General features: G+C 41.2%; 1 protein-coding gene across 2 annotated transcripts in view; it reads right to left on the bottom strand.

Moving 5' to 3' along the window:
• Positions 1-8,479: 8,479 nt before the first annotated feature.
• The window catches only part of nudcd1 (NudC domain containing 1), a 36,386-nt gene continuing 19,602 nt past the window's right edge, over positions 8,480-25,263 (bottom strand). For both annotated transcript variants that reach the window (XM_029443496.1, XM_029443497.1), the window contains exons 7-10: positions 24,594-24,738; positions 22,419-22,544; positions 13,741-13,900; positions 8,480-9,376 (exon numbers count right to left, since the gene is read on the bottom strand). In XM_029443496.1, the coding sequence (XP_029299356.1) occupies positions 9,087-9,376; positions 13,741-13,900; positions 22,419-22,544; positions 24,594-24,738 (721 nt within the window). In that variant the 3' untranslated portion in view covers positions 8,480-9,086. The remainder of the gene's footprint in view (positions 9,377-13,740; positions 13,901-22,418; positions 22,545-24,593; positions 24,739-25,263) is intronic.

Genomic DNA, 25,263 nt, shown 5'->3' with positions numbered 1-25,263 from the left:
TTTGAGGCACAAAGCCGAGAATGATCCCGGACATTGTAAAGCAACAAACATGGACAGATAAGCACTGTCTTATTGCAAAGCTGTTATCTTATCATGGACCTACCCTCGTAATATACTGTGTACGAGTCAACAAAACGTGAATGTGAACCAACACACCATTCTCCCGTCAGATGTATGGTGCTGAGACCAGTCTGACATACCTTATTAAACTCCAATATCCAGAAATCCTGCAAGCACAAGACACATTCCAGTTTATCGACGCAGCGTGTTCCAAAGGATACCAAAGAGACGACAGAAACATCAAGAATAGTCGGAAGGGTTGAATTCGCTCTTTATGTTCCAAATCAAGTGAGTTGAATTGTCTGCGCTGTACAATCTGAAATCAGAATGAGTGGTTTCCTGCTTCAGACAGACTTTGGGAGAGAAAAAAGAATATATCTTCACACCAATGAAACATCTAACCCTGTGCAGCTTTAATAACTGTATGCCCCCTGATGTTCTCAGGGCAGGCAGCACATTCAAGTGTGAGTCACACCTGATCCTTCATGGACATAATAGGCTCAATTTTTATTATGAAGGACTGCGGATACGACCATGAGAAAGATGTGAAAAGCGAGACAGACTGTGAGTTTGTTCTGGAGGCTGCGGTTTAGCCTTTATGAAGATCTCTTCATGATTTGTTGAAGTTTTCCTCTGCAAAGTGAGAAAACAAAAGTATGTAAAGCACTTTGTAACCAAAGTTCAAAAAGTGCCATAATGAGGTGTATTATGTGATGTTCCCACAGCATCATACTTAATAATGGTTTATAAGTTGTTCCTAATGACTTCATTCATAGGCCAAACCCCCATACTCTTGTAATGCTTTACACATTAATAACAATGTAAGAACAACCTTTGGCTGCTGCGTACTCCAGAATAACGTGATGTGTCTTCTTATGTAGCTCTTTAAAGAAATATTCTTTGAGATTTTCATAGAATCAAATCATTCTTTCAATACTATTCATGGGCGACATTTTTTCAGTAGTATTCTGCCATTCAATGTATCTGCTTTCGGTAATTAACCAAATGTTATTGTTAACGGCGCAGTCGTATCTTTTTACCAAAGGATTAACAGGAAATGTTGCACGTGTGAAATCTACTGTTACTGTTATTTTATTGATATACACAATGTCGTAGGTGTGATTAAGAATGTAGGCGTCATTTTCCTGCGCCTCCAACACCAGAATCTGTTCAAAACAAAAATGGCTGTAGGTGTGCATGAGATGGGGGAAGTGAGCTTGTTGTAAACAGACTTACAGATATTGTAACATTGAAACATTAAATGTTAACGGTTCCCAGCAGCCGGTACGAGTCACTACAAACTGATCAGAGCACATTTAAAGACAAACTTACCACCAGGCACTGCCCTCTCTGGATGTAACTTGCACCTGTAGCCACACCCACCACTCAGTGCTATGATAAAGGCAGAGTTTGACCCCCAGGTGTATCAATAAGTAAACAGGTTTTGTTGCTTACTGGTCCCGGTTAGTAGAAAAAGCATTTTTTTTCTTCGCCTTAATGGCCTCCTCCGTCAGCCGGGCTCTTTAGCCGCTTTGCGTTACGTTACACTGGTTGTTCCACTACCTGGGGATAGCTACTGTTGCCTCTTCGCGAAATGCCCTCTGGTAGGCAATGATGACGTGTTTATGTCTTAGGGCTTTTATTGTGAAAGGTTGATGGCGACCCGGAGGCAGACAGATTTGCATAGTGAAAGCGAGGCTTATAGGGAACCAAGCTAAACATTGACAGTGTCATTATTCCTTTACATTGTGCAAGCAACATTTAATCATAAGTTAAAGCTAAATGTTTTATCTAATCATTTTATAACAATGTATAAAAGTCACAATCCTTTATTGTTGACTTACTCAGTTTTCTTATAGTCTAGAATTATAACTGTTAACACCAAACTACAGCGTTAGTTACAACTTATAAACCCTTTATAAAATATGCCCTATTAAACAATGGTACTGCATCTCCTTCCCTCTTTTAATTATTAATCTATGATTCCCTCAAATAAAAAAAAACGTTGTAATGCTTGTTGGAGCGGCAGCAGTGGTTGTAAACCTGAATGCTTTACACTGTAAAAGACTGTATATATTGTTACAGAACATGTTGATATATTCCAGCTGCAGCACTATAAGCTCCACCTAAGTGTTCGCGTTGAAGCAAAGTGAAGTGAATATTTCCGTCCGTACTTTGTATCATGTGAACTGTGGATTTAACAAACCGTCACTCTTTAGATGTGAACATGACGCACGTGTGATGTTTCAGACATGCTGTTGTTGTTGTTGTGTGGCGCTTTCCGTCAGATCAGTGGCTGTTTAGCAATTTCCGAGCACAGTGAGCCACCAAGGGGAATGTAATTGGGCAGCAGACACAGCAGAGGAGGAGGAAGCTGTTTCATTCACTACTGTACTGTACGAGTAGCTTCTGAGTAAAGATTGTATCGATACTGTAAATGCCTTGAGTATCAGTAGATTGATGCACTCGTGTGTTCCCTGCGTATTTAAAGTTATTGTTATTTATGGTAATTCTTCTGTTTTTTTAGGCAGAAGTTATCTGTATATTTTTATGCCTCTCTTGCTTTTGTTATTGCCCATTAAAGCATTATACATATTATTTTGTGATGTACAATTTGGAAGCTGCTGCCTTGGTCTTGCCTTTTTAGAATAATGTGATCCTGTGATGTTTGATGGTTATCTAGAAATAGCTCATTTGTACATTTTATTTTCATGTTCCAAATAAAGTTCTTTCTGGAATCAAAGTAGATGATTTTATTCTTCATTTTGAGTATAGAAATGCACATTTGGGGACATCAACGTCTGTTTTCCATTAGAAATTAACTTGATGACATGAGCATCCAAGAAGGAGGAGGAGACTATTCAAAAAGGGAAAATGTGAAGTTCCTGAAATGAAATGAAATGTCTTTCTTAGACATTCAGTAGATCAAAAAGCATCCAACAACATCCACCTGCTCCTTATGTCCAACTGGAGAGTTAAACTGACGTGTTGCTCCGCCCAAAAAAAATCATATGCATATTAAAGTGAGACTTCGTACAGGAAGAAATAAAACATTCTTAAGTCAATAAGTTACCGCGGACAAGAAGGTTATGTTTTCGGCTTGGTTTGTTTGTCTGTTTATTTGTCTGTCAGCAGGATTACGGAAAAACTACTGGTCCTATTTTTCATGAAACTTGAAGGAAGGGTGAAGCGTGGGCCGAGGAAGAATCCTTCACATTACGACCTGAAGCTCTTGAACACACCGCAGTGGAAAGAACAGGAAATGGGACTGTCTGAGGAGCACATGAATACACCATTGGCCTTGGTAGAGGCTGTTCTCTACTTTTAATAACATTTAATATCACACATGTGACAGTCACGCTTTAAAGCTACACTTATCAATGTTATATTAACAATAGGTTAAATCAGGGGATTTAAGGACCCCCAAACTGGTGTAGCGTGGAGCAGGGACCCCCTACTGTACATATTGTATAGAAGAGGTCTGACAGTAGGTGTTTGTGTCGGGAGTGAGTATAGCAGTACCTCCGAAGACCTATGGGTTAAATTACTGTGTGTTAGGTGAACATGTCCGCTCATAGTGGTGAGCCTACAGATAATTATCACTCAGTTGTTCCCTCTATGGAGCGATTTAGCTTCTTTCAGCTCATCGTTTAGGTTTTCGGGCCGACAGCTGATGTTGTCACAAAGACACTTTCATGCACAGCAACTCAACGAGTGCAGCCGTCATCACATCTCAAACTCCCCGATGTCCGTCTCCTCCACTCTTCATCACACAACGCAGTACGAGACTGTTTATTTATGTGATGAGCCCGACCATCATGTGCAATTTATTAATGTAAAGCGCACAAGAGATGAATAAATGTCATGGTTCTTTTTTAATTCAATACTGTATATGATTTGATTAGAGATTTGATTGAATTTTGATTTAGTTTTATTTATATATTCCATACAGATACAAATGATATTCATGCAGTGTTTTGTTTACAGACAGCTCCTTTGACATCTGACGTTAACAGAATGGAAATTAACTGATGTTTAGTATGTAAATGTGTCAAACCTCAGCTCCCATCCGTCAGTTAAATTAGACATAACAAAAACACCCATTTGCATTCAAATGGACCCCCTCCCTACATTTAGTCTACGGGAATATGTGAAGACACTGCACTTCTCAATACATGTAAATTCTGTGAGCATCTAGCGAGCATCATTCAGTTTGAACTCAGTCTCACAGCAGTTTCAGTTAACTGCTCATTTACTGCCATCGCCAGGACTGAACTGTGTGAGTGGAATTTCAAAAGGCTTCATACAATTTCTCTGGAGTGTAAATAACGTTTTGACGTGAGCCCCTCCCCCACCTGAATGCAGAGGTTGGTCATTACCATGTAACCACTTCTCTGATGACACCGTTTGAGTTTCCTTCAGGGTTACTAAACCAAATTCAGTCTAAACGGATCATGAACAACAACAACTATTTTAGTTAAGAACTCTAAAAGAAACTCAAACTTTCATCAACACAAAAACAACCTTATAAAACACACAGCTGTGCCACCAACACTGTTTGACTGACAGGTGATTTTTGTGCAATTGCAGAGCAGAAACACCACAGCAATTATCCACTAACAACAAAAGAACACAATCCCCCCCCAAAAAACTTGTAGATTACCATTTAAAATGATGTTCTTGTGTATGACAGGCTATAATTAGCACAGCGGCATGGAGGCCTTGAATTAGATGACACATCACTGCCCCTCTCGAAGAGTAGTATCGTGTCCTCGCTATAATACGAAGGAGTCTGAACTTATCTTAATGAAGTGTCAGAACAAAGAAGGCACTGATGAAGTGAGTAAAGTGAAAAGAGAAACACAGGACAAGAGGGCAGGGAAAGGAAGGAGGATGAGCAGAGAAAGGAACATTATTCAGGTAGAGGCACAGAGGTAGAGATAAGAGACCGGCTCATTAACTCTGAAATAAAAGTGTTTGAGCACAATAAAAAAGAGGGTTGTTCTGTAATAACAGACTGTAATCTGCGTTATGACACACTGGACAGAGACGGCAACAAAGACGAGGGGTGGTGTAATTGCAGCTCTCCTGCAGCTTCAACTTTCATGAATAATTACACGGAGAGGAGACACTTTTCCTAAACTACTTTTTTTTTTTTATGTCATACAGCTACAGTAATAAAAGCCAAATGCTGCAAAGCCCTCAGCCTGGGATTTAAGTGGCCGTATATTTCAGGAATAAGACTGGCAAAATTCTATCAGACTATTTTATTATCGTTAACAAAACCAAAAACAACAATGAATAACACAACTGCTGAGTCTTGACTGTGTCCGATGTGCTGTTATACTGATATGTAACAAGGTGCCGCACTGTGTGACATGATGCATGCGGGCACTGGACTTTATTTAGTCCTCATACATTCACCCTTCTGTTCCCATGAATACTCACCGTGTGTATTAATACACAGATAAAGATAGTCCCTAGCAAACCTGGGGAACTATTTACTTTGCTTAAAACTACAGTTTGTCGCTTTTTCAGGAAAATACTTGTCCTTTTTTTAAAAACAAAACAAAATGTTTTGAGGGCCTGGTAGGTTTTGGTCTTTTCATGAGATATGTTGACCATAAGATAAATATAGAATATTACTGGCCCAACTTTAAAGCTAATCTAATCAATATTTCATATCAACAATGGATCAAAAGACTGTGTAATGTGACAGCGGTCGATACTAAGGGCAAGGGTTTTTTATTTTACACTTTTGTTTTTCTTTTCACCCCTCCAGCTTACAGCTAGTGTTTAAAGGACTTGTTTCACATCTCGGAAAACATGCGCATTTGTTTACTTGCCGAGAGTTCGATGAGAAGATCAATATCTGTCACGTCTGTTCGATAAATGTGAAGCTACCGCCAGCAGCAGGTTAGCTTAGCTTAGCATAAACACTGGAAACAGGAGGACAAAGCTAGCCTGGCACTGTCACTTACTAAAGGCCCTGTCACACATATCCGTATGACAGAAACGTATGCTGGCGTATACGAAATATCGGCAATACGTTGATATAAATTAAGGGTAAGTGATTGTTCGAAGGACGCAGACGATACGCCGAACACGCCAGACACACGGCCCTGTCACACAGCTCCGTATGGCAGAAACATGACGGCGTATATGAAAAGTAGCTCAAAATGTGTCAGAGTCCAAATACGTCCAACTTTTCCACAGCGGTGTTGTAGCTGACGTATACATAACGAATACATAACTAATTATTATACGTATGTCAAACCTATTGATAGCGTATCACTTACTTATACAAAACGTATCAGAGCGTCTGGACAACGGAGCTGGAAAAGTGCCATTTGGCTCACGTCATGCTGATTCTGGAGAACGGCTAGAATGTACTCTTGTCTCAGCCTCTCAGCATCCTCCATGCTCTCTGATGATGGGTTGATGTGTTCATCAAGACGTGCTGTGAAGAAGAGGATGAGCTACTCACAGGGACCCTACTTACTATATTTAATCCCCAATAAGCTCCCAAAACGCTAGCTGAACGCTAGCTGTACTGTAGAAACACGTTTAATAAGTTACTCCGTCGTCAGGGATAATCTTAACATAGGTTACGAATAAGTTATCCACTCGTTATCAATAAGTTGGCTGTAGGGTTCACCGTCAGCCGACGTAGCCGATATCTAACGTACCTCTAATGTAGTCACGTAGGTATTTACGTACTATATTTACGTAGGTAAGTATTCACGTATGTCTAACGTAACGTAACTTATGTGTAACGTCGGCATATCTTAAGGCCCTGTCACACATATCCGTATGATGTGCTTTCTGTACACACAATTTATTTTTTATTTCACTTGAGTAAAAAGAAACACCTGCACACGCTGACAAACACTAACCACAAACATGGATGAAAGATAAAAGATGTTTCATGCTACACTATCCCGGGTTTTACCAGATAATAAAACAAATACTAAAGGCTGTGGAATAATGACACCATCAGAGTTTAGGTTGGTTCCCTATAAGGATCGCTTTACAATGCAGCGAACACAGCTGGTGAAACAGGAGCCACCTGCCGAGTCGTTGTCGCCTCAGGAAACATGATTTCAATTTAGAGCCGGGTCAGATTTCCTGACCCTGCAGCCAATGAAACTCACTCAGAGGGCTGATTAAATTGGGGGAAAGAAGCACGGCTGTCCATCTTGAAAAAGCCCACTTTTAAAAAGGCATGTGGCATTTACCTGATCGGGAGGGGTAACTATCTCCCATTACTCACTCCTCTGTGGTCAGACAAGCTTGATAAAATGCTTTTTTTCTTTGCGTCTGAGTAAAGACAGAACAACCTCGGAGACATTAGCGGCTCAGACAGGCTGCCTTCAAGTAATCTAGGGATGCTGGTACAGATAATAAAAACAAGCGGTCGAATCTAACTCAATTGCACACCAATAATTAAATAAAAACCCAGTAAAACTAGATTTTCCTCAGCAAAACATTGAGAGAAAAGAGAAACGGGTGATTAGCCACAGCCTAGTGTTGCTCAGCTGAGGAAAACAAACCGCCTTAGAAACTGGCAGCACTCGGGGGAGCTGAGGACACAAATTGCAGATAGTCTTCAGAAACTTGTCCGTCCTGATGAAGAATATTGAATTGTAAAGCCAAACCTCCTTTGACTGGGACACTGATGCACTGTTCCTTGGTTGCTCCAGTTGACACAACACTCGCCATTTCATGCTTGATCAATAAATTGGTTTGAGCAGGTCTCCTATCATTTCTGAAGATCTGCCAGTTCTTCTGGTTTCTGTTTACCGTCGCCTCCAGCGGAACATGAAAAGACGCTGATATGGATCTATTTCTCGCAGGAGTAGAAGGTGATGTTGTGTTTAAGCCTTTTGCCTATTTCGGAACTAATCCTAAGAAAACCCTCATCCCTGTGTCTCCCCTGCTCGCGTGTCTCTCGCCTTTCTCTTGTGTTGCAATCAAAGAAAATATAAAAAAGAGGAAGGCGCCATCTCTTTCTTTGTACAATAAAGTCCATTAGTGAATCTTTCAGTATCTAGTTGGTGGGTTCAGCGAGGCAGAAATGTTTGTTCACCAGCAGGTTCTTGGCTTTGGCGTAAAGATGTGGAAATGTATCCAATGCAAACTGCAGCCCTTCCCGTGTTTGATGCTGGATGTACAAAAGTTCAACAAATGACATCTCCTCAATTATCTGTCCCAGGTTTCCAAAAGGAAAACGTACTCTAGTGTAATACCTCGGAGGAAAAGCATCAGCTGCAATCTACAGTATTTACTAACATACTGTGAGCATGTGAACAGGTTCACCTCCACCAAACAAAACAACAAATAAAACGATGCATTTTTAGGCCATCCAAACTGTCCTGGATCGACGCTCGTACAACAGGAGCCAGTGTGATGTGTGAAACATGTTCATGGAAATTTATGGAAATCAATGTTCGCTTCTTTAATACTTCCACAGTAATGATTGTAAAATGAGCCAAGGAGAAGGAGTTCCTCAGCGTTCTCCTCCCCACTGACCATCTGACAAAAACTACAAACACCATCACAGCCGGCCTTCAGCAAATCACCATTAAGACAAATGTATACAATTGTATTCAGGAATTGGAATTCACGGTATTACAAACGTATGTAATAATGCAGTGAGCATTAAAAGGGCAACACTTTTATGAAATGTATATTTATGAAACATCCAGTATCATCAAATGTAATTCAATTGACAATATGCGAATTAAAGCAAAGGAATGATGGGATTATTTAATCATTTACAGACATTTTCTTAATGACTATCCTGGAAGCATCTCTAGTAAATATTCAGTTTAATGTGTCATGGTTCCTTACGCTTTGATCTTACAGACATTTTGCAGCACAGAAGAATTGTGGGAGTTTGCGTGAATAAACAAACATTCAGTCCAGACGGTACACACTTCTACACACTGTTGTAGCAGAGAACTGTTGGAATGATGGCTCTGAGGGGGTAATGAGAGGGACATCTAAAACAAACCGTCCTAAATCTAATCATTATTGACCTTTAGTACAAAGAGGTTACTAGAGGTCAGGAGGTATAGTCTCTCATTGGTTGCTCTGAAGCCAAGGATTGGCTTATCGGAGTCCAGGCTGGCCACCTGTTGCTTGGCAACCTGTCCTACCTGTCGGCCCTGTTTCCTGTTGAAGAGGACAGTTTCCATCGCCGTCGGCTGTCGGTAGATGAACGCACGGCGGAGACACTCGCACAGTGAAGCGTAGGAGAAGTTTGGAGCGCAGGTCGCAAACTTTTTATCCCGTTTGGATGCCTGAACGTAGCCTGTGAAGACAGAAGGGAGAGATCAGAGACACGCGCAGAGCGGATCTGCGACACGCGCAGAGCGGATCTGCGACACGCGCGACACGCGCAGAGCGGATCTGCGACACGCGCAGAGCGGATCTGCGACACGCGCAGAGCGGATCTGCGACATCAGGGGTCCAAGCAGCCTGAAGGAGTCATACTGTTTTGTCCTCATTATTTCTTTCTGTCTTTCCCTCCTTCCTCTTTCAGATTTTTCTTGCTAAAAGTGTTCGTGTAGCAAAAACCAAAAGACCAAAAATCCACCCACTACTCGGAGATAAAATGCATCTCCAGGTGGCGCTGTAACGATCAAGTGAACCTTTTTTTAAATTCATAAAGAAACTCTTGGCTTAGAGTAAAAATTCGGACATAATTGTAATCTCTCAATTATTTTGCATCTCTGCTCGGTCTTCTGGTCCTAAAAATGTCAATTTTTTATACTTTTTCTAAAATGTTCTCAAAATCCTATTTTTGAGAACTCGTCTGAAACCTTTGGGCCAATTGTTCCAAAACGTTATCAAGATCTTCTAAGGAAATTTTGATACGTCAATCTGTTTTGAAATTATACAATTTCAGAGATGAGTCTTTACGCAAATTTTGACATAAATGCTCAGAAATCAAAATTGGCCTAAGCGTTTGCTTATTACAACAAATCCACATTTCTAGACATTTCACATTCCAAACTTCAAAAAGTCTAAATAAATTCCCCAGACCTCCTACAGAGCTCAACGGCTGAATTATGACAACACTTTGCCTCACTGCAACCCACTCATGAGTCTGTCAATATCTTTCAAAACATCTAAGTATATCTCCACAAGACTTCCTTCGTATGCTACCAAAATTAACAGACATCCTTTGGATACTAGATCTCGCAGGTTACAAATGTGGTTCAGATCGGTCCAACGATGAGTCCGCAGTGATATTCAGTATCTTACTGTACTTTGATCAAAGATCACCAAAGTGTTTGACAAAACACCTGAAACCAGCAGAATGAGTGTGATTTTCTCCAGACACTAACTTTAAATAGACAGAAAATACCCAGTTTTGCACATGTGATGTCATGATGTCATTGCCTCATGTTGTCAGAAGGTGAGAGGAAAAACATTCCCCCAGTGGCCCAGTCAGTCTGTCACTTTCTCTGGGAATACAAAGTCAAGGGTTACAATTCACAGGTGGCAAAAACCTACTTTCCAACATCATCAGTGAAGTGCACACAGCTCATGTTTGCTCAAACAGAAGGTCTGTTCACTTCCTACTACAACAACAAGAGAGGACAAAAGACCTGAAGCTGGATGAACCTGATGAACTCAGCTTTGGCTGGACTGCGGTCTCCATCTCTGCCAAAAAACGAATTATCTTTCACTCTTAAAATCTGATTAGCCACTTCCTGTGTGCTGAGATTTCCAGCCTGACACCAGCGTGTTTCAATAACTCTCATATAGACTAATAACATTAGTTTTTACAAAATAGTGTTGCAGAATAGAGCCTCAAACGGCACAATCGACTGTATGCAACTACTCTCTATTATCACTCTTATTATAACTATATTACAATTTATGAATGTATTGCTCTATAAAACAAGAAGAACCTAATGTTTGTTTCAACAGAACATATAAAGGCAGACAGAATTGCATGGTGACAAAGAGGCTTATAGCAGGGGTGTCAAACATGCGGTCCGGGGGCCAAAACTGGCCCGCCAGAGGGTCCAATCCGGCCCACGGGATGACTGCAAATGTGTCGTTTTGATCATAAAGTAAACTACTGTTCCAGATACCTGTGATGAAATGTTTTGTGCCTTTATAGATATACTGTGATCTGTAAATTGTAATGCACATGTGTAAATGATAAAGTGAGGCATAAGAGTGTTGAAATTGCACCTTCTTTATTTAAGAAATTTCAGGTTGTTCATCATTTCTTTTTAAAAGAATGTTCATTAAATTTGAACATTTTCAGAATGTACTTTCTTGCACTAACATGAAGGGAAACATTTGGAGTTGTCGTTATTTATATGTTATTATGCTGTGATTTTACTGGTCCGGCCCACTTGAGATCAAATTTTGCTGCATGTGGCCCCTGAACTAAAATGAGTTTGACAGCCCTGGCTTATAGGAAAGCAATCTAAACGCAGATGGTGTCACTATTCTACTGCCATTACAATGTGCTCTCACTGTTACTACTTAAAACAAAAACAATTAAAGCAAGTTAAAGCAAAAACACTTGCCACTTTAAGAAGCCTGAGTTTGATTTCCAAACACGTGTTCAGCCCATTTCTGTCTGAGCCTCATTAGGACTCACTGAGATCATTTCTGAAAATATCACCGGGGATCCAGCTGCCCTCAAACGGGATGATGTATTCCAAACTGAGATGGGCAGATTGGTAAAACTCTGCAGTGTTGAAAAACAACACCAAAAAAAACTAATTATTTCAAAGTGAGACCTGTCAAAGTGGAAAATCAACACAAAACTAGTTCCAGATGCAGTCGGTGAGGAGAGATAAATTAGTAGATAAATTAAATGAAGACGGAGATTGAAATGGACACACTGGCTGATGGCCTGAGTCTTTGTTAGAGATTTGGAGTTAAATTAAAACAACACATCAGTCAGTGGCTCAATATAATCCAGCTAGGTTTTATCATCCAGCCCTTTTTAAATGGTTTATATGCAGAGCAGATCTGTTAATGATCCTGTTTCCGTACATTTCTGTTTGTGCCCATGTAGGCTACAGGCCGTGTTGTTAAACTCCCTCTCGTTGTTAACGGCGGTTATATTGCCGCCATTTAAAACGTTGTGTTGGCTTTGCTCTGCAGCACTAGAGCAGATGCGACCAAAGTCAACAGCTATAAGAATTTATAATTCAACTCAAGTTGTCGCGTTTCATCAAAAAAGGAAATGAAGGTATCCACATACTGTGACTGATGTTACGTTTCATGTCTTAAAGCAGTGGTGGGGAACCTCCGGCCTCGAGGTAATTCATAAACGCACACAAAAAAATCCACTAGAAAAATAAAAAATTAAATCTAGACAGCAATAGACGGCTGATTGATTGTTTTTCCTGGCCAAGGTCAGGGTTCTTGAACACAACATGAGCAGAACGTCATCACGTGGTCACGTCATGTCAAACTTCAATATTAAATGAGACGGTCATTGACATCAGTGAATGCAGCATGGCGAGTGTAAAACAGAGAAAGGTGGATGGGGAATGTCGCGCTTTCCAGGAGAAATGGACAAACGATTATAAAAAGGCCAGTGTGCCTAGTTTGTGCGGACGCGCTTGCGGTGATGAAAAATAATATCGAGTCATTACAGCACGAAACATGTCGAACTGCACGAGCTGAAAGGACGAGTGCGTTTGGATAAAGTTAACGCTCTTCGGCGGAGTTTGGCCCAACAAGCAGCTCTCTGCAGAGCGTAACATACAAACATGGAGAGATAGAGAGGGAGACCACCACACCAAGAACAGACTGTTCCATCACTGCCATGTGCAATACTCACTTTATTTTCTATCAACCTCTTGGTACTTATATTATTTTTTATTCTATTTAATTATTTTTACTTTATATGTTCTTTTGCTGTGACCAGATACATTTCCCCGTTGTGGGACTAATACAGGATTGTTGATTTCTGATAAAACAGAAAGATACAGGGATAAAAAAAAGCTGCTTTTTTGCATTTAGCATAAATGAAAGGTGAAATGAATGGGCTGCGTCTTAAAATGTTTTGCAGAAGTTATGAGTTCAATAATTAGTATGGCCCTCGAAGGATTTTGTAAAAAATAAAATGGCCCTTGATAGGAAAAAGGTTCCCCACCCCCGTCTTAAAGGGAGCCTGTAGATGATTTGACCACTAGGGGGCACTGCAGAGTAATGGGTTCACCCATAAAGTTTATTTGAACGTATTCCTACAGTTTACTGTAGCTACCTATCAATTTAAGTCAGACTCTAGCAGAGGACTGTAAATGGATGCAAACACAGATATAAACACTGTAGGTGTGAAAACGTACCTCGTGTTTTATGAAGTAAGAAATACATTCAACATGTTTCTTACGTACAAGTTGTTACGGTGAAAAGTACTTCTAATGTCAGCATTAATACACTAAAAAGGATCTTAACTAAAGTGGCATAACATAACGTAACATGCTCACAGCTGAACCACAGCGCTGTTACATGTAGATTTTATATTGTGACGTTGCACTTTTTTGGGCTTTATCTTTTTATTTTCACCAGTGAATCAAACATTATGTCTAACAATATAACACATTTCTGTGGCTTTTTTGGGAGACACTGCCACAAACACAATGGCTATGTGGAAACATCGGGATCTGTGTTTTTGGTTTAAGCTCTTACCTAAGGCGTTGAACGTGGCGACGTGCTCCCACATGTTACTGGGTTGGTCTGGACGAGGCTGCCACAGCAGAGCGTCCACATCATGTCGGAGGCAGAAGCACGGCATGTCTGAGGGGTTCACGTCAACGGTGAACAGGTACTGATGGCTGCCGAGATTCACCTGGAGAGAGATGGACAGAATTTTCCAAAACGCAAGTTAGTGAGGATTTTCTCCCATGGTTACTGAGCTCTTTAAACGGAGGGATTATTCACTTCTCTGTGATGGATGTCCTTGTACATAAGTGCATGTGTGATGCGTGAAGCTATTCTCATCTGACTCCATTTGTTTTGGAGAGACAATGACCGCTGCTGTGACATGATCGCTCCTTGACATTTGACTGTTCACACCGATCCGTCTCTCGGAGCCCACCTACACGCTGCGAATCCAACTGCCAACATATCTCAGGCTGTCATCCCCATCTCAATACACACTTGACAGGCACAATGACAAGCTTTTTAAGCAAGCCATCACTCCTCCACTCTAAAACTCAAGTTTCCTGACTTCAGTGGAGCCTGCGTGTGAGAGTTGCCCCGACAATGAAGCCAGTGACTGCCGGGGTCATGATGTGTGAACAATAAAAACATGAAAACAAACTGTTGACTTAAATCAGAAGATTGTATCTGTGGTGGTGGGCAGAGTGTGTGCAGGACTCATTAAACTCAAAGAGAGTTCAATGATTAGTTTATCCGATGTGCCCGGAGAAATGCAAATCAATCAGTGGATGAGCTGCTGTAAAAATGACGTAAAAACAGACAGCCCTCCAGTGCACACAGCTGCCATATTGACCATTATTATTATTACTATTATACATAACATATTGTTGTGGCCCCACAATCAATATCTACCACACCAATAAAAAGGAGGTGAATTGTATTTCATTTGTTCTCCTTAGAGCATCGATAAAATACATATAAAAAACCTCAGACCTCCACAGACCTCGAAGAGAACAGCTTTCATGTAGAGCGGAAGCAGTCAGTCCATTAATTGGTAGTCAATCCTAAAACCAGCTTCTCAAATCGGAATATTTCCTGCTACAAAACAATTCTCGAGGATAGTTACCTGAAGATCTTTGTGTTTTGTCGGTCAGACAAAAAAAGACACAGTAGGACACAACATTGGGCAGTGGTGATGATGTGCCGTCATTCAATAGAGCACATGCAGAAAATAATCGCCTGAATAATCAATATAGTTGCAGCGCTGGTGGAAAGTATCATCAATGAAAACTGTTCACGGTGTAAATGACCGAGCCGTGAGCCACAAATCTACTTCCATGTGGTCTAACACGATACAAACACTTGGTTTTTATGAGAGCTGCAATATCGTAACACATTTGTCATTATTCCCTGATGCTCAAAAATCCAACAACACATAAATGGACTGCTTTTATATAGCGCTTTCCCAATCAACACATTCACCCATATTCATAGAGTCAGAAGATACCATACAAGGTGCACATCAGCTCATCAGTAGTGATAACCATTCATACTCACACACACACTTTGGGGTTCAGTATCTTCGACATGCTGACTGCAGGACTGGGGAGCGAACCACTCTACCTCCTGAGCCACAGCCGCTCCACATAATGGTTTTATATTTCAAGATATCATTGGACTGATACTAAAAGGATTTAAAATGGCACATCCTCACCACAGGTCTTATACTGAAACACTGAGAAGAGATGGTTGAAAGCAACACATGCATACACTTAAACCAATTTTCACCATGAGAAAAAAGTACATCATTGAAAACATTAAAAGATGCTATGATCGCATAAAAACGCTAAACAGAGTGGCTTTAAAAAGTACAACTACCACCAATTCTTCTTAGTCTGGAAGTCTCCTATTTTAAAACTGCATCATGCCCAACATTGTTTTTTATCTAAAAACAAGTCTTGCTCCTGATGCACTGAAAGAAAGAAGACGGCACCAATACAAACATGTGGCTTCATGACTTGAAACAATCTTATTGATAAACTTTAATACTTATACCTATTTATATCTCTTTCAATATCTTACAGCTGAAACATAATATTCTCAGCTCTCATAGATGCTGATGCTGGGTGGAGTGGATATATATCCTCTGGTATTACAGTTATTACTTGAGAGCTGGAAACTCTCTGTCACCTTTATTAAGAATGACATTAGCCAGATAAATAAAAAATAAGACTAGTCTCAAACACACCTGCAGGGTACTCCAAGATAATGTTGTTTTCCTTCTTCAAGTCAAGACATTTCAAAGTCAGTGTCTGAGCATTGCTGAAGTATGATTCATATATATTGCTCTACCTATGCCTGGCCTGGGTCTTTGAAAATGAAACAATTTGCTCTGATATTATGTTGCATGGTAATGGTCACATTCTTAAAAGGAAAAATCTAATCATGAGGCTTTTATCTCATTATTCCACAGCACGCCTTTTCCAACAGCATCTGGCCTTCTCTCTGTGGACAGCAGAGGGTTCAGGTCTGAGGGTTCAGGTCTGAGGGTTCAGGTCTGAGGGTTCAGGTCTGAGGGTTCAGGTCTGAGGGTTCAGGTCTGAGAGTTCAGGTCTGAGAGTTCAGGTCTGAGGGTTCAGGTCTGAGGGTTCAGGTCTGAGGGTTCAGGTCTGAGAGTTCAGGTCTGAGGGTTCAGGTCTGAGGGTTCAGGTCTGAGGGTTCAGGTCTGAGGGTTCAGGTCTGAGGGTTCAGGTCTGAGGGTTCAGGTCTGAGGGTTCAGGTCTGAGAGTTCAGGTCTGAGGGAGGGTTCAGGTCTGAGGGAGGGTTCAGGTCTGAGGGAGGGTTCAGGTCTGAGGGAGGGTTCAGGTCTGAGGGAGGGTTCAGGTCTGAGGGAGGGTTCAGGTCTGAGGGAGGGTTCAGGTCTGAGGGAGGGTTCAGGTCTGAGGGTTCAGGTCTGAGGGTTCAGGTCTGAGGGTTCAGGTCTGAGGGTTCAGGTCTGAGGGTTCAGGTCTGAATTTACAAACTGGGGAAACCCGAAGAATTAAAACTCCGAAAAAAACATAATCTGAGCCAAACTAACAAGATAAAATAATTATCTCTCCTGTTCTACTTTAGTTTCTTCACAAAGCCGTTATTAAGTGAGGAGGATTCAAACAAAGCATCAGTTTAAACTCTTGAATCCAGAATCTAAATTCCTGCTAATTCATGTGTCACCTGCTAAACCGGGATCTTTTATTAAAGGCTGTGGATGTCCCAGACACAGCGGAAACCCTCCAGTGTTCTCCTGCATATTGCAAGATGGTTAAATGTATTTAAAGGAATATATCACACTTAAAATGACCATATGTGTATTAACTACCCAGCCAGTGTAATCTTCAACTGTTGAAGAAAACTTAGTTATCATCGTTAGTTTACAAACTCTCACACAACTCGAGCAGAATAATCCAAGTCTCATTTATCCAGTCGTACGCTCACTACTCCCGCCACCACCATCTCACGCGTTCCCAGGCTTGCTGCGAGTCCGGGCGAGCAGTGCGTCTGCGCAAGTGTGAGACGAAGGAGGCATGCGACAAAAACAAAGTTTTCTTTAAGAGTTCAAGATAACACGGGGCGGGTAGTTGATATACATATGGTCTTTTTAAGGGTGAAGTATTCCTTTAATGCATCTACATAGCAGAAACAGAATTCTGCCATTCGGCTCCTTTATGTCTGTTTTACACTTTGTGGTAAAGCACAAAGTACAAGAAATACAAAAAATCAATAATACAAATATACCCCAGAAAGGATTGAGAAAGTAATTTTCTCCTTTCAACAATATCTTACAGCCTTCCCTAGCAACGTTTCTCAGTTGCCATGCTCAAATGTCACGATGGTACTACAGCAGGACTCATAGGCAAATGACCCGTTCTCAGTCTGAAAAAAAAAGCTTTTAGTGAATCCCCGTTTCTCTTTATCAAAGGGTTTATAGGCTTTGTAGGAAGTGAGAGGTTGGCATTACGAAAGCAAATGCATCTGTACACAGACGGCAGACGTCTGTAATAACAGCTGAAATGCCAAGTATGTGTCGTCATCATCATCATCGCTTCAGTCATGTTCCTGTAAGGCTGCTGCCCACTTGCCTTTACAGCGAGAGGACAAATGGTTGTTTATTTAGACTTCCTCCTGCCCGAGACGCTGAACTTTGCGTTTGACTATAAAGACACGATGACCTGGTACGTAATCATAAATACACAAGAGAACCGTAAATTCACTTTCCCTCGGGTTATCTTAGATATCACATTCAATCAGTCACTCTCTTGAATCAAAAGAGGAAGGAACCAGATTATTTCAAAGCTGGTATCATTATGTATTTTACACAAAACTCTTCACATTCACTGTGTGCAGAGATGCTGTCTGTGCTCTGCTATTCTAAAGGTGTTGATTGTCTTGTGGAGTCACACTAGATATATATCAAATATCTTCCGTCTTTGACGTGAGAGAAAACTGAAGCCTGTCCGCCACGTTGACGTATATACCGACCTGCTCCATCACCACACTCCCTCTCGCACCCTCCGTTCCTCCGACGCCAACCTCCTGTCCCAGCCACAGAGGACCAAGCACCGGACCTGACAGAGCCTTCTCAATCGCTGCCCCCCTCCCTCTGGAACTCACTCCCCAAACACATCCGTGACTGTACCGATCTCTCCATGTTCAAATCTCAAATCAAAACTTTTTAAAAGGGCTTGATAAATAAAAGTTATTATTATTATTATTATTATTATTATTATTATATAAACGGAGAAGGTGATCTATCGTAGGCAGGAGGAGCACCTGCTGCAGGTGGTGGAGGAGGAGCACCTGCTGCAGGTGGAGGAGGAGGAGCACCTGCTGCAGGTGGAGGAGGAGCACCTGCTGCAGGTGGAGGAGGAACACCTGCTGCAGGAGGAGGAGGAGCACCTGCTGCAGGTGGAGGAGGAACACCTGCTGCAGGAGGAGGAGGAGCACCTGCTGCAGGTGGAGGAGGAACACCTGCTGCAGGAGGAGGAGGAGGAGCACCTGCTGCAGGAGGAGGAGGAGGAGCACCTGCTGCAGGTGGAGGAGGAACACCTGCTGCAGGTGGAGGAGGAGGAGCACCTGCTGCAGGTGGAGGAGGAGCACCTGCTGCACATCGTCATTAGGCATTGGACGATATGAACATTTCAAATTTCTTGTCACGATAATTCTGGCCAAAATAATTGCTATTCGAGATATTATCACAATCATGCTTAACACTTTTAAATTGGCATTAAAACATAGCAGAATCACTTTACCTTACATTTTGTTAACACATATTAACAGATAGGACACGCATCTTCTTTTTTTTTTTGGACGCCGCTAGTGTGGCTAAAAATATTTTAAGGATATGCACATATGCAACACACATCACTTTCATGTAATCTCTGCATTATCTGGTTTTAAACATAGCATATATCTATTATTATAAAATGACTACTAATTGATTTTTAATGGCGTTATCGGTAATCATAGGAAACTGAACAGTTTCAAAGTGTCCTTAATCTTCCTTTTCAAAGAAAGCCTGGATAGCCAAAGCCTGCAGTAAATACGGTCAACAGATGTATAGATAGTATAGATGTGGCCAGTGGATATGACTCAGCCTCCGTCTGGAAATCTTTTCAACAGGGATTGGAACCAAAGATAAGCACATCGACAAAAGGTGCTAAATTAATAACAGATGCCATCATTTTAAGCTGAAAGGTTTTATTAAAAAAAAAGGTCAGCGTATGTCCTCGTGGGCTACTGAAGCATTAAGGCGAATACAATGAGGGACGGAAGTGGGGAATAGAAAGGTAAGGCTCCCCAGAAGACACAGATATACACACACAGACACACACACACACACGGAACAAACAGACCACTGTCCTTCAAAAGGCTGATGGTGAAGCTACTATTACAATCCACCTTATTTAAGTGCAGCAGCTTACCTGGCTGCAGTATTTGCAGAGTGAATGGAGGGAGAAACATTAAAGGGCTCGCATTCACCTCAAGCCCTTCATCACAGCCTGGGCAGACACACGCCACCCTATATTCAATACTCATCATTAGCCTTTCATTACATATTAAAAGGGTTTATTTTTGACTGTTGTGAGAGTTTTTGTAATGGGGAATTCTTCACCATAAATTATTTTGTGAAAACGGAACAGAGAAACTCAAAGAGAAATATCGGTGTTAGACATACACCATGTCCACGAATGAATAGAGGTTTTTCAATATCTCAATATCAATATCATATCTGCTTTGGGTAAAAACATTCAATTATGCTCATTAATCTGTACATACAGTTTGAAAGCATACATATAATACTTGTGAATATATATGAGTGAAACCGCTTTTTAAGCAGAAGGATCTGTTATAAATCCATGTGTTCCTTTTCAACGGTGAGCCCGTTTTCTCCAACTATAATAGATGACCTAGTCTCCAAGAGAGACTGCAACATGTGACCTGTGTACTTCACCTTGGGGCAAATAATGATAAGAGAAGGACGCTTTTTCTCAGGCTCCCATCTTCCTCAACAATTGTCGCTTTTGAGCCTCACAATGCTTTAGATGGGTTGAGAAATGCAACAACTCACTTACTCAACTCACCTGTATACCCCTTGTATAATACGGAAAAGACCATTTCAAACAAAAAAGCCATTCTTAACTAAAAACGACACAATATACTGTGTTTCTAACCGTGCTCGCAGCGTGTATGTCAGTCCACCACTTCAGTCCAGAGTGAAAGTTCTCAACAACTATTAGATGGCTTACCATGAACCTTTGGTATAGATATCCATGGTGTCCAAAGGATGTATCCTACTGTCTTAAGTGATTCCCAGATTTTTCATCTAGCGCCACCATGAGGTTCACACGTGTGGTTTTGATGAAATGTCTCAACAACTATCGGATGGATTGCCATTAAATGTTACTACAGGCCAAGTCGAGCCATCGTTTTCTTTTGTGTTCAGTGTGCATTACATTATATTTGTAGATTGTAACAGGACGAGTGGCTCGCTAAAAGAGTTTACATGAACAGTGTTTACCAGTTGGTTGTTAGCTATAGATATGAATTGTCAAAAAAAAAAAAAAAATCCGAATTAGAAAAATCTCATTTTGGTACAGCCCTAGAATTTGTGAAATTTCCCATGGGATCAATAAAGATTTACATTATCTTTAATACCTGAACACATTTACCATCTTCCTCTGCTGTACTGTGGGTTTATGCTAATTGGTAAATGCAACTATGCTAACAAGCTCCGTCATTGTGAGCATGTTAGCATGCTTCCTTTAGCATTTAGCTGCACTGTGCTTGAGTCTGTTCTGCAAGCATGGCTGACAACATCAAGTCAAGATAATAATTAGTTTGTTGGAGTATGTGCCAGCAATGGAGTTTATAAATCCACTTTGACCTTTTGCTTCAGACGGACAGCCAGTAGAGTCAGAGTGCAGTATGAAAATATCTATTTCAACAGGCTGAAAATGTATTAAAACCTCCTTTGATGCGGAGCACTTTTTATCAGATGGAATGATACCTATGTGATAAAGGTCAACGCGCCTTTCTCCACACAATAGAGGAGTTGATATGCGACTCAACGGTGACCTGCACAACAATAGCAAAACCTGGAAACAACGATATGAAAGGAGGAAAAACAAGAATGTGGACATTAAAAAGCAAACCTGAGCAAAACTGTGGCTGATTATGGGAACATGTGACTCTTCAATTACAGAACAGCCTTCTTCAACAATCAACATCCCTCAAGTGACATGTTGTACCCTCACAAATACCTTCACAGAATGAGCATTTATTAAAGTAGGTATCAGCTACAATGGTTCCAGCTTCTGATTATTCGAGTCACGAGGAGATGTGATGGCAATGAAGTGGATGTTAGTCGCAATTAAAGAAATTTCCCCTGCACTGATAGTGATGGCGTAATATGCGATATGAACGGTATTTGTTTTGTTTTTGCAAATGACTTAATTTCTTCTGATTTTATTTACTTTTAAATAAGCGTCATTGTTAGGATATGATTAGGTATATTGCTGCTTTCTTGAATAATAAAGATGACAGTTTTAAAACAAATGAAATACATGTTGATTGTTAAATGCAGAACAGAGAAGGGTCATTTCTCCTTTATTGGTGTTCTTGTTCGACACTTGTCCATATCTTTATGGTATTTGTCCGGCCTCTCCTCTACTATGATTGGACGGCGGGGTGCAGCATTTTACCAAAAGTTGAACATTTTTCATCTCTTGATGACCAGAAGAATACTTTAAAAACATGCAGCGTTTGCCGCTTAGTCACACTGCTGGATGAAAAAAATGAAAAAGCGTGAACATCGCGGTTGTGGCGGTTGCTTGCCATCCCCTGCAGTTGGCTTGTCAATAGCAGTATAGTAGTTTACGTATAATATACGAGTGGGTGTGCCCTTTTCTTCTTTACCGAGCCTTTGTGAAGCTCTCTGGTCAAGTGGCTTGTTAAAGGACAATGCCGGAGCTCGCTCGCTCACTGGGGGCTCAATAAAAACATGTAATTAGAAAGGCAGTGAGTATCAGGTAGCCAACAGTGTACTTTAGGGGAATGAACGATGGACAGCGGATAGAAATAAGTGAAAATGTTAAATATGAGGGCTCAGGCTTGCAGTATTAAGAACATCAAAGTGTGTACTGGTGAAGGAGAGAGGTGGTACTCACCACCTGAGTGGGCTTGAGGGATTCTCCATCAAAGTGTGTGAGACTGGAGCTGTCTTCTGGAAACCCATCACAGTCCTCCAGCTCCTGAGAGTTACAAGGGGATTTGTCCTTCTCAGGGTTTCCATTCTGCATTAAAAATAAAGGAGGAACGGGAAAATAAAACAGAGGCTAGTGTTACACTTGTTTCGCATTTATTAACATGTAAAAGGCTTGATTTGCACTGAGGGCCTCAAGTGGACCCAGATGATACTAATGAAGGGCAAGAGCGAGAGAGGATGTGGAACATGAGGCTGAGCGTGACTGTGATGACCTGAGTGTGAGGGTGTGTGCGAGATGTCAGACAGAGGAGTGCTCAGAGACGCTGAAGAGGGGAAGGACAGAGATGAGAGGCCTCAGAGGAGAGAGGGACGCTAACAGCCAGACAAGTGGGCTTAAATAAGAAATGTATGTGAGGTCATGAGAAACCCTCCTGAGAAAACCAAAGCCAAAGCTGTGCTTGATAAAAGTTTTATGTTTGAGTAATATTTTTAATAACACATACTGCCAGATATTTGTCAATAGGTCTGTGATGATATATGCTTTGAAAATTAACTATAAATGTTTTATTTATTAACCATTTGCCAATTAAGTTTCTAAAAGAATGGACTATAACACAATATATGTTAATATTGTGATATACTATGAAATAAACCACGTATCAAAGATTTCGTAGATTTTATCCATAACAATATGTAATATATAGGTAATGCTTTCTATTACAGGTGCATGATTTCAGATTCATTTCCTAATCATTTATTGAGGAGCGTCCAAGAAAGAATTATGTAAATATGCACTTATGATAGGAAAAATAGAGATAGTATTCAATTGTTACACAAGCAAGCAAGTGCATTAATATGAAAGAATGTGGTAACCGATACCCGAGAATTGTTCGAGTTCAGTCAAATTCTGTGGTGAGCGGCGATGGACCGGATTTAAGTCAGGGCTCTGACTTGGCCACTCAAGGACATTCACCTTCCTGTCCTTAAGCCACTGCGTTGTTCTTTTGGCGGGATGTTTAGGATCGTTGTCGTGTTGGAAGCTGAATGACCTGCCCATCTTCAGCTGTCTAGCAGAAGGACGCAGGTTTTCCTCAACGATGTGGATGTACTTGGCAGCATCCATTTCCCCTTCAATCCTGACCAAGTGCCCAGCCCCAGAGAAACATCCCCACAACATAATGTTGCCACCACCATGCTTCACAGTAGGTATGCTGTGTTTTGGATTTGGATATTTGGCGTTTTTGCGCTTGGAGTTCAGTCCAAAAAGTTAAATCTTAGTCTCATCTGACCATACAACCTTTTTCCACATGGCAACGAGACTGAGTGTGGCACCTTTTCAGAAAAGGCTTCCTTCTTGCCACCCTGCCATACAGGCCAGCTTTGTGTAAAGCTTGTGAGATTGTCGTCACATGCACAGACCGACCAGTCCCAGCCATAAAGACTTGTAAGTCCTTCAAAGTTGCCTTCGGCCTCTTGGTAGCTTCTCTGATCAATGTCCTCGTGGCTCGGTCATCCAGGTTGGACGGATGGCCTGATCTAGGCGAGGTGTTGGTGGTGCCATAGCTTTCCACTTCTCAATGATGCTCTGAACAGTACAGAGGGAGAGCTAAAGACTTCAAAATCTTTTTGTAGCCTTCACCTAACTTGTGCCTTCCTACAACTTTATCCTGGAGGCCTTTTGAAAGCACTTTTCCAACCATGGTGAATTCTTTGGCGTACCATGCACTACTAGTGTAATCCTCAAGAAACAGCCGATTTGATTCTGAAGTAATCAAAATCACTTGAATGGGAGGCGGGGGGGGGGGGGGGGGGGGGGGGGCAGTTAGCCTGGTGTTTGATCTGGAATTGGTTAATTGATTGGTTGCACCTGAGCAAGTTTATAATGGTATACTCTAAGGAGCTGATCATTTAAGGTATTTCACTAATTGATTTTTAATAATTGTCCAGTTATTTTTTGCTTTGATGATGAGGGTTATAATGTGTACACAGCTCAAAAAAGTTACATTTAATTTATTTTAATTTCCAGGATGTAATGCGACAAAAGGTAAAGATTTTCACAGGGTATGATGACTTTCGATAGGCCCTGTAATAGACCGTCCTTAACATTTGCTATGTGTAGTTATCATCATGAGCCTACCAAGTCTTCAGAGGTGAGGAAGGTCAGTCTCTCGTGTATGAGGGCAGCTTGCTCGTCGCTCATCACGTACTCCCCTCTCTTGTCCCCCATCACCAGCTCCGACCACATCGGCCCCTCACTGCGCTTCTGCAGGGTCACCTCCAGGCTGAGGACACATTTATATGAGCACAAATACAAATAAAAACACGGGCCCTTTCATTCAAAGTGCTGATGATCAACAAGTTATATATATGTAAATACAAGTGTGCAGACATGCAGCGTCAGAAAGCTCACATACTGATTTCCTATTTGTCACAAGCTGTCAAAAGCCAAAAGCTATGGTTTATGAACTACAGAACAAACGATACTTTGCAAGAGAATGATGCAATCAACCAGTAAACATCCAATCAGGAGCAGTCTGGTGGGCCAAAATGATTTGATGAGAAAGGTCAGAGGAGAGCTTGAAGAGCTATCCAAGCTGACAGGACTGTGGCCGATCTGGTTTTGACACAAATGATGTTCCTCAGTATGGAGGCAGAAGTGTTTGAAGTTGCAGCAGACTCAATCAAGGAAGAGAGCACAAAACGCTCTGCGACATTACAAGCAGTAATAATGCGAGTGGTACAAGCCTAATAAGGTCACTCTGTGCTGAGCCACATTGCTGTGCTCCGTACAAGTTGGATACATCAAA

Source organism: Cottoperca gobio, chromosome 11 (assembly GCF_900634415.1).
Source record: "Cottoperca gobio chromosome 11, fCotGob3.1, whole genome shotgun sequence".
Taxonomy (NCBI): Eukaryota; Metazoa; Chordata; class Actinopteri; order Perciformes; family Bovichtidae; genus Cottoperca; species Cottoperca gobio.
The sequence above is the reverse complement of the archived record's forward strand: the minus strand, read 5'-3'. Positions and strand labels throughout refer to the sequence as shown.